General features: G+C 46.5%; 3 protein-coding genes across 3 annotated transcripts; 1 reads left to right on the top strand and 2 right to left on the bottom strand.

Moving 5' to 3' along the window:
- The first annotated feature begins 2,734 nt into the window (after window positions 1-2,734).
- klhdc7a (kelch domain containing 7A) lies at window positions 2,735-5,963 on the top strand. The gene has a single exon (XM_062407641.1). The coding sequence runs from the start codon at window positions 2,818-2,820 to the stop codon at window positions 5,095-5,097; it is 2,280 nt and encodes a 759-aa protein (XP_062263625.1). The 5' UTR covers window positions 2,735-2,817; the 3' UTR covers window positions 5,098-5,963.
- A 768-nt stretch (window positions 5,964-6,731) lies between these two features.
- Window positions 6,732-9,004, bottom strand: cfap107 (cilia and flagella associated protein 107). Its single transcript, XM_062412141.1, has 4 exons — window positions 8,780-9,004; window positions 7,819-7,929; window positions 7,317-7,491; window positions 6,732-7,086 (listed from the first exon to the last, which is right to left on the bottom strand). The coding sequence occupies exons 1-4, from the start codon at window positions 8,888-8,890 to the stop codon at window positions 6,812-6,814; spliced, it is 672 nt and encodes a 223-aa protein (XP_062268125.1). The 5' UTR covers window positions 8,891-9,004; the 3' UTR covers window positions 6,732-6,811.
- A 372-nt stretch (window positions 9,005-9,376) lies between these two features.
- On the bottom strand, window positions 9,377-12,199 carry aadacl4 (arylacetamide deacetylase-like 4). The gene is made up of 4 exons (XM_062407629.1): window positions 11,993-12,199; window positions 11,360-11,585; window positions 10,334-10,397; window positions 9,377-10,229 (listed from the first exon to the last, which is right to left on the bottom strand). The coding sequence occupies exons 1-4, from the start codon at window positions 12,167-12,169 to the stop codon at window positions 9,446-9,448; spliced, it is 1,251 nt and encodes a 416-aa protein (XP_062263613.1). The 5' UTR covers window positions 12,170-12,199; the 3' UTR covers window positions 9,377-9,445.
- Between the last annotated feature and the right edge of the window lie 1,776 nt (window positions 12,200-13,975).

The raw sequence follows: 13,975 nt of genomic DNA, 5'->3' as shown, positions 1-13,975 counted from the left end.
GGGTTGTTGCATTTGTTTCATTTCACCTGTATTAAAATGGAGAGATGACAAAACTCACACGCCTTGGCTTTACTTCAGACGTTGTGTTTGACATGTTCACTCGTAGATCTGCATCTTCCTGCAGATTAATGTTGGGTACAGGGAATGTACTAGAATGTGTTAGGGACACTTGAGGGGGGGAAACAGACAAAGAGAATAAAGTTGTGGTAAAAAAAGAGTAAAGTAGGAAACTGTAACATGTTTTGGTTCCAGGAAGAGTATCTTCGAAAACCGGTTCTCCTTGCTGCTTGTCCCCTAAGACACTGTATTTTTCTTTATTTCTTTAATATTATAAAGTTTATCTCATTAAATGGCAAATCGTTATTTAACTTTTTTCTAGTTAAACTTATTTTTGTTCAATATCATGACTTTTTCTTCTTAATTTACGACATTCTCATAATGTCAGGACTTCGTTCTCATTTAATTATTACTTTACTGTCCTAATATAATTACTGTTTACTTATTGAATTACACTTTTATTTTCATAATATTGTGACTTTCTTTATTCTCATATTATTCTCCCAACTTCATAATGCTTTATTCAATATAATCCAAATACTCTCATAATATAGTCCCTGAAATTGTTCACACCTTGAATATGACAATCACTCCGTAAACTTTGCTAAACAAAGCAAAATCCCCAAATGACTTGGTTTTTATATATTTTTGATTGTTGTGACCCTGACGAGGCTGTTGAAGGAGATTCATAATTGTTTCCCTCTGCAGCTCAGACTCACTCACACACACACTGCAGAGGAGCTTGATGCAAAGTAATCCTGCATTTTTTGGGACTTTGCAAGAATTTCAATTGGAGCTATTCTGAGGACACAACATGTATTAAGGGATTAAGGTTTAAACCAGGTGGGAGGTAAGAGCAGAGATTTTCAAAGCTTAAGCGAACAGAAAGGACAGACCTATTCGTTTGGGATATCGACTCACCTTGCCAAAGTACAATCCATATTCCTGTCTTCCAGAGATGAGAGCTGCACAGCACAAACATTAACAGTCACACACAGTAAACTGTATTCATTATTTTGTATTTTTCCAGTCAGGGAAGCAAAGGGCACAAATTCTTGTCCAACAACTGTAAAGCAACACAGCTCGCATTTTAATTCTGATTCAAGAGGCTCTTCTTTGCTTTTTTAAATTTTGCTTCTATCACTCACTTTGCATTCAAGAGAGGACAAACAGGTCTGTTTCTGAATGCATCAGAGAATGCTTAGTCAAAATAACACTGGAAGAAGAACATCATAGGTTTTGTTTGTGTATGTGCCCATTAATATATTTTTTTTTATTTATAATTGGTAACAAAATGAATGACACAAGACAGATCACGGTCTCAAACTATAAAATTGTGTTTATTCTTTTTAGCTGACTTCCTGTTTCCTCAGCCATCTCCACGGTTGTTACTGAAAGATGGAAACCTGTCCAAAAAAAAGTGTCGCTTGTGCTTTTTTTTCTCTTGTTCAGCTTCACGCTGCAAACATTTGCACGGGCAAAAAAATTAGAGAAAGTAAAGGGCCTCTACACAATAAAGCACAAGGTTAAAAACATCATGCTTTCCTCTCCCCGTGCTGTTCTGAATCGTTCACATGAGCAGGGGCGCAGTAGCGAGGATAAGAAGAAGCTGCCTCTGTGGCCCATCTGTGAATTATTCACGAGTCAACCACTCTTGCAGAATCCGGTTTCCTTTATGTCGTCCGCGGGCTCGGTTACCAGATGACTACACAGCGCCTGTGTCAGCGAGGACACCTGACACACCCTCTGTGAGCCTCCTCCGCGTGATGCAACTCAAAAGATGGCCCCGCAGAGTGTTGTTAAAACCAACCCCAGCTCTGCTGTTGACCACGGGATTCGCCCGGGTGTGTTATCAGCGCCACAAATGACAGCCTGACAGCGGTGACTGGGATGACACGGCTCCCATGTGTCAGAGATGTGTGTCTGCATCTCGGTGAAGCGCACTGGAAATGAATAACAGTGTCAACAGTGTTTCTCCTGTAGAAGCTCTTTCCATCTGGCATCCTTCAGACTGTTCTGTATTATTTACAGTGCTCTCTGTGTGTGTGTGTGTGTGTGTGTGTGTGTGTATATGTCTTTATAATACCAAGGGCCATTTAGTTGTCCGGGAGCCATCCTCAGCTCCTCTTAAGTGAGAGCAATTCAGGCGTCTTCACTGGCACAGAGAAGGACCTTTGATCCGAGCCATGGTTGTGCAAACAGATGTATCCTGTTTATTGAGTATTTGATAAATGTCGCCTATCATCCGGCTCCACCCCTTGTTCAAACCAATGTTTTTCCTCCTGCACCTCCGGCCGTGCGTTTTGGCGAGTTAAAGGAGCAGGTTCTGCCACAACAATTTTACGGACATTTTCCCGGCAAATTGTATAACCCCCCCCCCCGGAATCTGTCTTGTTTACACCGAGCAAAAGAGAGGTCCTATAATCGCAGAGTTCTTAGAAGGTGTTGTCGGATGGTTGTGGGAAAAGCTGGCATGAGTCAGCAAATTTTCATAACCAAATATTGATCTTTTGGGTATTTCCATATTCTGTGTCAGGGTAGTGTTTTTGAGCAGGCGGTGCGTGACAAGCGACCCGCCCCTTCAGAGCAAGGGATGCAAATAGTAGCCCTGCAGGTATCACCTTACACAGGAGGAGTCATCAGATCACAGCAGCTCTTACAATGAGAACCACACAGCGTGCTCCGTTGGGATGAGATGCATCGGCAACAACTCTGAAAAGGATCAGTCAACCGATTGCCACCATCCTCCCTGCTACAGCCATGCCCATCGCAGAGCTTCTGGGAGTCCAGATCGACATGCAGCTGCTGTTGAAGCTGGGTTTCTCCGTGGCTGCCGTTCTGCTTGTTTCCTGGGCCTACAGCTTCTACAGCTCCAGGGATGTTCAGAAGATTCAGCTCTACTCCAAAGACAGCAAGAGGAAACAAAAAGAAACCTGCCAAAACTGCAAGACAACGCTGCGATGTCGAAGCTCGCCACGACCTGACACCGAGGACGGGGACGAGCAGCCCCGGCCCTCGCCCACAGACTCGGCCACTGATCACCTGACATCTCACAGCCCAGAGGAAACGGCAACAGAGAGCTGTACACACCAGGAAACGACGGGAGATGCATCTTGTACGTCGTATAATGACCACGAGACTATCGCTCATCACAAGCCAACAACGGTTGCCACCAGTAATATTTCATTTGGATCTGCTTTGAACATTCCTGATCCGACAGAGAGTGGGATGGCCAGTGCAACGGGGCGCCGTTCCCCGTGCTTTCTGCAGAAGCTGCAGGGCAGTGTGGGTGTGGGCAGGGAGTTGAGGCAGGACTTGGGGCGCACGGGGGCCTATTCCAGCTTCCTCTCCAAGGCCAAGATCAAAGTGGAAGATACTAACGTGATGCTGGAAGGAACAGGAGAGCGGGTTGTGCGTGGAAAGATATATGATTACTACGTGGAGTCTTCCTCTCACTCTGTTACTGACTCAAACACTGTGCCGGGTCAGTATGAGAGGAGCTCTGAGCCGCAGCCAGTGGAGTTTAGAAGCCGTGGGAGCAGTCCGACAGAATCTCCTTCCTCTCTGAGCCCCATCGTTATGCGTGATCTGGTTTTCCCACAAAGCCCTGCTGAGGATCTCTCCTCACCAGGAGGCCGTCAGCTACGGCACCCCGCAAGGCCTCCACTCCCACGCAGTGAGAGCTATCTGTCTGCAGCAGAGCAGAGTGAGCTCTCCGTCCCCTTTGTAACTTCAACTGCTTCAACTCCACTGATTCATTCTCTGGCCTCAACGAGCAAGGAGCCCATCTCTGTTCCCGCTATGAAAAGTTCCTCTCCAGACAGCAGAGGCACTTGTGTGATTAAGGAGGCTGATCTGGAGACTGTAGCAGGGGCTCCACTTGTACACCTTCCAGCAAAAACCCTCGGTGGCACATATTTGGAAAGCCTGATGACCAAACTTGATCTGGGAAATAGTTTGGAGACGCTGTACCTGGCCAAACATCATGGCCAGACGTCTGTGCAGCAAGCAGCCCTGGGGGTCATGTCAGACAACTACCTCCAGGTGCTCAGAGACCCCAACATTTACGGGCGACTAATGGCTGGTGAGCGGGAACAAATCCAGAAGCAAAGAAAAAGGGGGAGGAGATTCATCATGGTGGCAGATATGGACCCTCAAGACTGGACGAGGGACACAAGGGAGCAGAGAGCGGAGACAGAGCAGAGAAATACGTCCAGTGCACTCTACTATTACGATGACAACAAGGACTCCTGGCAAACCCTCTGCCTGATCCCACAGGAGGTCGTCTCTAATGCCTGCGCCATGTGCACGATGGATAACTACTTATTTGTGGCGGTGGGCTGCCAAGGTGCAGACAGAGAAATGACGCCCTCAAAGCGAGTGTTTTGCTACAATCCTCTGACATCCATTTGGAAGGAGATCAGTCCCATGAATGAGGCCAGACCGCGTTGCAAACTGGCAGCTCTGGAGGGCTACATCTACGCCATAGGAGGGGAGTGCCTGTCCTCAGTGGAGCGCTATGACCCGCGATCGGACAGATGGACGTTCGTGGCTCCACTGCCTAATGAAACATTTGCTGTGGCACATCACGTCACCGTGAGCGGCGGAGAGCTTTTTGTTTCTGGGGGGACTCTGAGATATATGCTGCTGCGCTACAGCCCCAAAACAAACACCTGGAGGCCGAGTGTGTCGGTTGGCAGCAGAGACAGAACCGCAGAAATGGTGGCCGTGGGCAGATTTCTGTATCGGTTTGATGTTAACCCCCTGCTGGGCCTCAGTGTGTACCGCTACCACACAGTGGCTCGACTGTGGTACGAGTGCTGCTCGAGACGGATCCTGCACTGCCCCGTCTTTCAGTGCGTCACGATGGATGACTTGATTTATTGTGTCAGCCGCCAGTTCACCATGAAGTTCGAGGCTGATGAGATCTCTCCTGGTTTCACAGATGAGGATTTGAGTGTCCTCTCTGCAGCCAAGGGCATACTGTTCCCCTTTGTCCTCTCGCTCCCTGATAAGAAGCCTCGGCAGACTAGTGTGTAGCAAGAATTCAGTTTTCCGTTGATGATAAGATTAGGTGGTGATGGAGTATCCCTGCAGTGGCTTTACATCAACTTTCTTGTTGACTGAGGGGGTGCGGGGGGGGGTTGACTTCAAATATTATCGTGACCACAGTTCTCATTTCCTTCAGGTGTTTACAAAGGTTTTGCTTCTCAGATTGTCGTCTATTTGCATTGGGCATTGCACAAATTAATATGTGTGTTTCTTATGTGTTGGCCTCTTTACAGTACGTGTAAAGTATTACACACATTAGGGGAGTCAAAATGCTATTTGTTTAAATTTACGCAGGCTGTGCTGCCATGTAAATAGTTTGCTTCTTTAATTTGCCACTCTTTTCTTCCATTACGTTAGTTTTATATCAGTCCAGATGCTTAACCTCTCTCTCTCTCCCTCTCTCTCTCTCTCTCTCTCTCTCTCTCTCTCTCTCTCTCTCTCCTCTGCAGAGAGATAATTCACAAGTGCGTCTCACAGTAAATGAGTTCATTCAACTCTAACACATTACAGAGATTGGGCATTGTAGTCCTAATCTATCACTGTGCAGCATGTAGGGCACAAATATAACTTACACAGTGGCCTGGATCCAATGCAATTATCTACAGTTGCTCTTTAAACATGACAGCATGTAAATGGTGTGCCACACAATATAAATACGTGGTTTTCTACAAGAGTTTTAAAAGACTTTTCATCACTGTCCTTGAAGTGTATTTGTTTTCATCTTTACTGAGCCTATTCTTTGTTCACTGTATGAAACTAAATGCCTTTGATTTGGGGAAATATATTAAATTTGCTGTTCACTGCATAATAATACAAAGAATATTAAAGCCAAATGTATATTTTGTATTCTTGAAGTGTTGAGCAATTACATTAACAATGAAAAAATACTGACTCCTTCGTCGTTTGTGTTACACTTGCAACCTCGAGACACCCTGACAGGTTTGAGAGAGTGACGTGCTGCTGTAGCGCCATCATGTGGCCCGGGAGGGAAACACACCGATGCCTTGTCGAACCCAGCGGTGTCATGTGACGGTGCAGGCCTCAGCAGCACAGTGGAGTGACTCTGACAGTGGGTGAGGTGGGGGGGCTTCAGCTGCACTGGAAGGCAGAAGGCGGGCAGGAACACAGGGAGGCGGACGCAGATGGTTGACCATCAAACATAAGCGTCTTTGATTCTTCCTAATTAAACACTTTGATTCCCTGTAATTAAACACCTAATGGAACGGGAGATGGACACGTCCCCTCAGACGCTGCCTGGGAAGCTTCAGGGCTTCTGCTGTGCCTCGATGCTCGGGTCAGCTCCGGCATCAACACTTGTTTTATCCCTTTTTTTAATCCGTCTTTCTGTTCTTTTCTGTTTTCTCCACCGAGTGTCCAGGGAATGCTCGACAGGCCTTCGTGGGTTTCAAATATTAAGTGTGCGGAGAGAGAAAGAATTTGCATGTAATTATCCTCTGGAAGGGTGAACATACTTATTCACAGCCCACTCCCTTCTGCACAAAGACACACACTTGTGTGTGCAAACAGTAAACGTACTCACCACACAAAACACAGTGAGTCTACAGTAGCAACGAGAATTATGTTAAATTTTTTAATACCTTAATTTTCCAAATGGTCCACTCTATTATTAAAAGTTTTTACGCATCTGACGAGTGCCCCTTTGAGCAGGGCTTCTTAGTGAACCAGCAGCATGTGAGGTAGTTCAAACATCCATCTCTGTATATTGCCGACTCAAACGAGGATCGGGGACCTGCAGCAGCGAGCTACGCCTCAGATCCAGGTCCTTGTTGTTGTGATTGGTCGGGTGGAGGTGGCTGGAGAGCGCACGGGAGGCCCTGGCGAAGCGGCTCTGGCAGAAGGCGCTAAGTGGGTGACTCTGGTAGGCTGACCTGTACACAGTCATCGATGGGGGGGGCGACGGCTGCTTATCCTGGCGCCGCCTCGCGGACCACGGCAAGCCAGAGCCGGTGGGGAGGTCTGGAAGGGAACATGGAGAAGGGAGACAGCCAGGTTAGTGCGGCCATTAATTACACTGGTGAGTGATTTTCAACAATAAGAGGCATCCGGGGCCACACACATTTAATTGTTCATGAGCCCAACTGCTTATCCATACATAATTAAACTTGCTGAATAGTGACTAGATGCTTCCACCTGGTGTATAATTTGAAACCATTGGACGCGTATGGCTCTTTAACCTGTCGTCTTACCAGGAATCGGCTGATCTGACCTCTCCGGCTTCCTCTCCGAGCCTCCCGGACTCCAGGGCTGCAGCGAGGGCAAAGTGTGGGTGTGCTCTCTGCCGTAGCTGTCTTCATACTGTGTGACCGAGTAACGAGAGGATGCAGGACGGCGATGGCCAAACAGCTGCTTGTATGGAAGCCCCTGGAAGACAATGTGCATGGCCTTTGCTGATTAAGATAGAGAGGACACAGCCTTTTCTTTTCCAATAATCTTCAAGGGGCCTCGCCATGTGACAGCGGCAAATTGCCCTAATTCAAGTGCCCACCAGGACTGATGAGTTCACACATTTTTCACGACCGCTGAGTCCGAGCAGAATCTCGCTTTCATACCGTTTTATCACAGGCCTTTATCTCGGCGCTCGATATTATGCAGAAGTGGCCACAATCTGCCGGAGAAAGCCCTGACTTGCAGGCTTGTGACAGGCATTCAATTGGTGTTAATGCCATGAATGAGCAGTTAAAGGCTGACCTCAGCTCTCAGCAGGGCACATCCTCTCTGGGACACGTCTGGCCTGAAGTCCCAGTGGGGTCGGTAGTCCGCCCGATTGGTGCTCTCGGCCGACTCTGGCTCCCGAGTGAACTGTGTCGAACAGAATAAACAGACATCGTAAAGAGAAGATGGGGGGGGGGGGGAGCAGGGACTTGAGCAATGAGCCCAGCGCCAGGATCAGCAAAGCTCACACTTCACTATCGATCCGCGCTGTTGTACAGTATTTCTCAGGTCATTTCTCCCGCCTGATCCTGAACCGGCAGCCCATGGCCGAAACCTGCCGCTGGTGCAATTAGTCTCCGGCTCAGCCCCGCTGCCACTAAGAGGCTGTGCTGATGCGACTGAACCGAGGCTTCCTAATCACCTTGCTATAGATCTGGCTGTATACTGAGTTGCTACAAAACATTTGGCAGACAACGGGCCCCCGTACACAACCAGGTGCTAACATCCATCCTGAGAGATCCCATTTACAAGTGCCCATTAAAAATACGTCCTGAAAGCGTCTCTTATGACCTCGTGTGATCCAATCCCACTCACACTCTACATGCAAATCAACACGTGTGTCTTTGTGTTAGATGTATAGTGTGTGTGTGTGTGTGTAGAGTATCTATCATTATTATCCATCTCACCCTGAAAACATAGCTGAGCTTTTCTGCCCCCTTTCCACTAACTGATCCCTCTGATCATGTTGCTGCTGGTTTTCTTTGGTCGAGGCTGTAGCCGCCCCACAGCTTGGATTATAAAGTATAAACTTAAGACTCGTCCTGAAGATGTTTTTCTCCACATCATTTAATTTTTTATGTTATTTTATTCTTTTCTTTGTGTTTCGCAGCGTGTCTCTTCATATTGTACAACACTTGGGTCAACTCAAACAAGCTGCTATTCATACATATAGCCACAGCCTGAGAATAAACTACAAACTAAGGTACAAATGTCCTACCTGGAGTCTCTCTTCAGCCCAGTTTCCTACCAGCACCTTGTTTCCATACTTCTGCTCTATTCTCCATCCAGTCTGGGACCATTTCTCCCCCAGCCTCTCTCTCTGCTTCATAGTTTAACTGGTGTCAAACACGGCCCCAAAACCAGGTTACATCTGCAGCCCGGTTATAACACGGTTAGCTGGTCAAACAGAAAACATGTAGGTGCATTCACCTGACCGCCTTAATGGAGGAGGCAGCCGAGGAGAACTAGAGGAGCTCTGTTGCCTTGGACACAGCAAACACTGCAGGCGAGCGGAGGATCCTGAAAGCAAATAGGAGACGGCTCACATCTGTGTTCAAAAGAAAAATACACTCCTTAAGGCCGGGGCATGACATTTAGCTTTTAGCAGAGTTCTCTGTATATTGTTAAAACTGTGCCAGGAATCGTCTCCAGACTTTGTGTCCTCGGGCAACTTTTCACTCTTAGAATAAAAAAGGGTTTTGTTTATTGGTTTTTGTGGAAGGGGGATGGTAGGGGAGCTGGGGGTGGGGGGGGTGGGGTCTTCTGTGAGCGGTGTAGTTTTGATAACGAAGAACAGTCTGTGACTGGAGGCAAGTTTTGTTTATTAAAGTGTAAAACAAAAGAGAAAGTAGATAAAGTACAATCACGATCCTATTTATGAACTTCACAGTGTTTTCACGAAGCTAACGACACCGTCCACAGCCAGCAGAGCGGGGGGGAAGCCGAGCCAGCCCTGGTTGAAAGAGTTAATCACGCCGTGGGAAGCATCGGTCAGGTGCTGCCAGGTCACGTCTCTTTTCAGGTCCAGCAGCCGCTTCCTGTAAAGAATCCCATCGTCCCTCAGGACATCAAACTCACAGGTGAGAATGAAGGTGGGCGGGGAGTTCTCAATGTCGGCGTCGTCTGCCAGTAGAGGTGAGACCTCGGGCTCCAGACCGGCTTTGATGGCGTGATACACCTGCCCGTCATATTCCGGGGTCGGCTTCTCCCTGAAGCCCCGGGCGAGGCACTCCGGGGGAAGGTTAGACGGGGAGAGCCACTCCTTGTAGCGCGGCCTCACCTCAGTGGGGACGTGGATGCCCTCCAGCACATCTTGGCACACGGACATGTCTCCGCTGAGGTACTGCAGGAAGTAGAAAGCCATCCGGGCACGAAACAATATGGGCACGGCGTGATTTTGCTGGTAAGAGGGCAGGTTGAAATCTGCCATCTGCAGGGCCGGGTAGATGAGGACCTGGGCGCAGGGGGACGGCAGATGTCCGTCCTCTCTCCTCGCCAGCCTTTGGCACAGGGCGGCTGCCAGGTTAGCCCCAGTGCTGTCCCCCCCGACTGCCACTCTGTGAGAGTCAACGCCGAACTCGGCCTCGGAAACAGACAGGAAGTGACACGTTGCCGCCTCGCAGTCGTCCAGCTGGGCAGGGTACCTGTGCTCAGGGGCTAATCGGAACCTAAGGGGGTGAGAGTGAAGACAGCGGGGGGACAATATGATGAATTCAGGGGATTAAGTGGAGAAATAACAGGGATTCTTTGTAGTTTGGAAATGTCCACGTACCCAACAGAGACGACTGTGGTGTTGGACTTCATGGCGATGTGCCGACAGACGCCATCAACAGAATCTGTTCAGGAGCAGAAGCACGTCACAGTTTATTACGAGCTGGGTTGGATCGTCTTATTGTAGCAGAAATACCTCAGACTGAACATGTTCTATTCTTCTCTCTGCTGACGCTAATCCTCTTTTCTCTATTCAGGAAGCATATTGAAGAATTTTGTATGATTTGATAATTTTAATTTATATTCACGGATTGGAAGGAATGTACTTTAAATAAATCCTGTAATTTATTTAAGCATTTATTGAAAGATTTCTATTAAACATTTTCATATGAAAATGTTATATTTCTGGTCAGGTGACTGTGCAGGTTCACACTTAACATTCAAATATATTGTAAAGAATGTGAATGTAACTGTTAACGATCAAATTGCCCAAAGAAATTTAATATAAAGTTTTCAAACTAGGGCACCATTTGGGCACAATACAGTCAAATAAAGTTTATTAATTGGAAAAAACTAGTATTATAGTAATAGTAATAGTAACTTTATTGTCAATTTATTCACATGTTCAAGACATAGAAGTAATTGATAGGACGTTTGCCACTCTCCCACTAACAAACATTATAGGTTGAGTCTGTATTTAAAGATGGACAACATGACTGTTGACCACAAAAGTGAAGCCAATCTTCTAAATCGCCCCCTGGTGGCTGTCTGCAGTATAGGCAGATTCCTCCATGTGAGTGGATGTGGAACAAATTCCGAAGTCACAGAGCATGTTAGTTAAACCATCAGAGAAGAGGAAGTTCTCGTCACACTGATGTTTGTTCAAGTGCAACGAGGTGAAGAAGATGACACATGGTTCATATTATATGCAAATTGTGGACAACATACCGGTTCCATTCCATTTCTTGAACCAATATAGGATCCAAATGGATTTGTATTTGTATTTAATGGAAGTACAAGACAACAAATAACTTCCCACTGTGCGTATTTATTTGATTTGACTTGAAGTGATGTGTACATTGTTTACCTATACTGCCCAGGACCCATCCTCCTCCATGGAAATACACAAGGCCTCTTCTCAAGCCGTCGCACACAGCGGTGGGTTCGTAGACTCGCACCGGCACCTCAGAAAACTTCAGGTCCTTCACTCGCAGACCCACAGGAACCGGTTTCAAGCGGGTCAGAAACCAGGCCATGAACCATCGGATGTAACCGACCTGATTGCAAATGCCCAGACGATGCAGGATCCGGCCCTGAGAGGAATCACCAGAATTACATCAATTACTTCAAAAAAGAAAAAAGAAAAGTCTGTTAAAGTCAAAGAAAAAGTTATTCCCTCTGAGAAACTATATTTACCATGACAGCATCAAAGACGTAGAACACCTGACCTTGCTTTTCTCAAACCTTTGTTCGGCTTGATTTCTTATCTAAGAATTCTCTGATCTGAGCTTTATCAGATGCTGAAGGACAAAGAAAGGACGGCTGACAAGAGCCAAACACATTCCACTTGAGTTTTTAAAATATTGGCCTGGCAGAGTCTCTTTTCTATTACACTCAGGAGGAAGTTAAAGAAAAAAACTGACTTGTTACAGATCCCGAAACTTGCAGAAAACATAAAATAATAAGCACTTATGATTCCGCAGATGCTGTAGTTACTCACCACAATTGCTGTGCCAACAAACAAGCCATGAACCGCGTGCAGCTTCCACCTATTTGCAACCCCACGAGGAATGTCTGAATTCGTCAGCTCCGAGAACACAAGTCCAATTACCAGAAGGAGGAAGGCTGCGAATAGAGCAGCGAAGCCAATTATCAAAATTGCAGAGCCGATGTCCATGGTGCTGCCGCTCGTCTCTGCTCAAGGTGAATCATTACGGGCAAATGTTTTATCTACCTGCTCTCAGCCGCTCTACCCCTCCCACATCTGCATGCAACGCATTCTGACCTTGGTTTCACTTAATGACATGTTTGGCTGCTTGTTGCCAGGTTCATCCCGGATTAATTATATCCGGGTACATATTTTATGGACATGTAATCAAATTAATTACATGTTTCCCTAAGAAAGCAAACTAAATATTGCACAACACATTTTATGTTAATGGAATGGCTTTTTAATTACTCATTTGTTGCCCGAGCAATGGTTCTTACAAACATTTGAGGGATGTTGTGGTTTTATTGAGGACATGTCTCCTGCTTACAGCTGCACGAGGATCAGAGTCTCACTCCTGTCCTTATGAGTCTAATGAAAAGCAAATGTAGTGATATTTTAGTGAAGGCTGACCAAGGACAGCCTCATCTGAACTTTCATTGCCGATCTGTAGATGGCAGTGATAGCATGAGCATAAATAAACACTGCCTTCTCAAATGTACTTATTTACATTTTTTTGCATTTTGCATTGCAACCTGAATCCATTTGCAGCTCCCTGCTAATCATATATTCAATCTTTTGTCAGTTTATTTTGCATATTTAACAATTTATTTCTTTATTATTTTACTTCAGCTGGAAATGCACAGGTTTAAGAGTTCCCAGTCCAACTTGACTTTGGATTTACAATTTGTAAATCACAGAAATGTCCCAACGTGAAGACAGCGTTTGGAGTCATGTTGTCCTGGAGTTGTTAGCAGTCTCCGAGAGCCTCTCCACCGACCCTCAGTAGCCGAGCTGCAGCACAAAGCCACCATTGTGAGGCTGCTCTTTAAACTCTTCCCCCAGTCGCCGGAAAAAAAGCTCAGCATTCAGCGATAGCGAGTAGAAATCACAGCGCCAGGGCCAAAAATCACAGACTGGAATCTTGTCTGAGGCCCATGAATTCACACAGGACACGTTTGGGAGGCATTCATGCAGTTTTCAGCGTGTCACCCTGACAAGCTCCTGTGACCTAGTTCCCAAACCCGCACAGAGAGATGTGGCCCTGCCGCAGAAACACTGTCACCACAAGGAATCGGGTTCAAACAGGCGATGGCACACATCAACAAATCAGCAAGAACTTATTCAATGAGCAGGATTAGAAAACTCTACCAGGCTAAACCTGTAGGTGGAGTTTACTGTATGTTTATTTTGTGACTTGTGAATCATGCGGCTGCAAATTTTCATTCAGGCTTTTCAATGGCAGAACATTTAGTATGGAGAGACAAGAGAGCAGAGGGGCTCAAGGGCACATCAGCAGCTGTGCTTGTCAATATGAGGACTGAGTCACGATTCTCTTCGGAAAGGTCAAGACTTTAAACTTTTTCCCAGTATCTTTTATTTTGAAAAGAAGACTATCTATCTATGATAAATGGACTGTGGTTATAAAGTGATTTCCCAGTTTTATCAACCACTCAGAGTAAATTCACCCGTTCACACTCACATTCACACACTGTCGGCACAGGAGTCAAGAACAGTTCAGGGCTCGGTATCTTGCCCAAGGACACACTGGCAGGAGGAGCTGGCATCAAACCACCAACATGTAGTGGACAATGTTTTCAGGTCTGGCGCCGGTCCGCAGCTATGAAAACATTACACCCAGGTGAATGTGCTAATTTCTCCTCCTTGTTTGTTTTGGCGGTCTCTCCGCTTCACATTTTCTGCTCGGCGTTATGACGCACATAAATAATACAGCAAATAGCCATGCACGTTTTTGTACCTCCTAAATCTTGGGAA

This window comes from Platichthys flesus, chromosome 2, assembly GCF_949316205.1.
Source record: "Platichthys flesus chromosome 2, fPlaFle2.1, whole genome shotgun sequence".
NCBI lineage: Eukaryota > Metazoa > Chordata > Actinopteri > Pleuronectiformes > Pleuronectidae > Platichthys > Platichthys flesus.
This window is presented reverse-complemented; position numbering and strand designations above follow the sequence as displayed.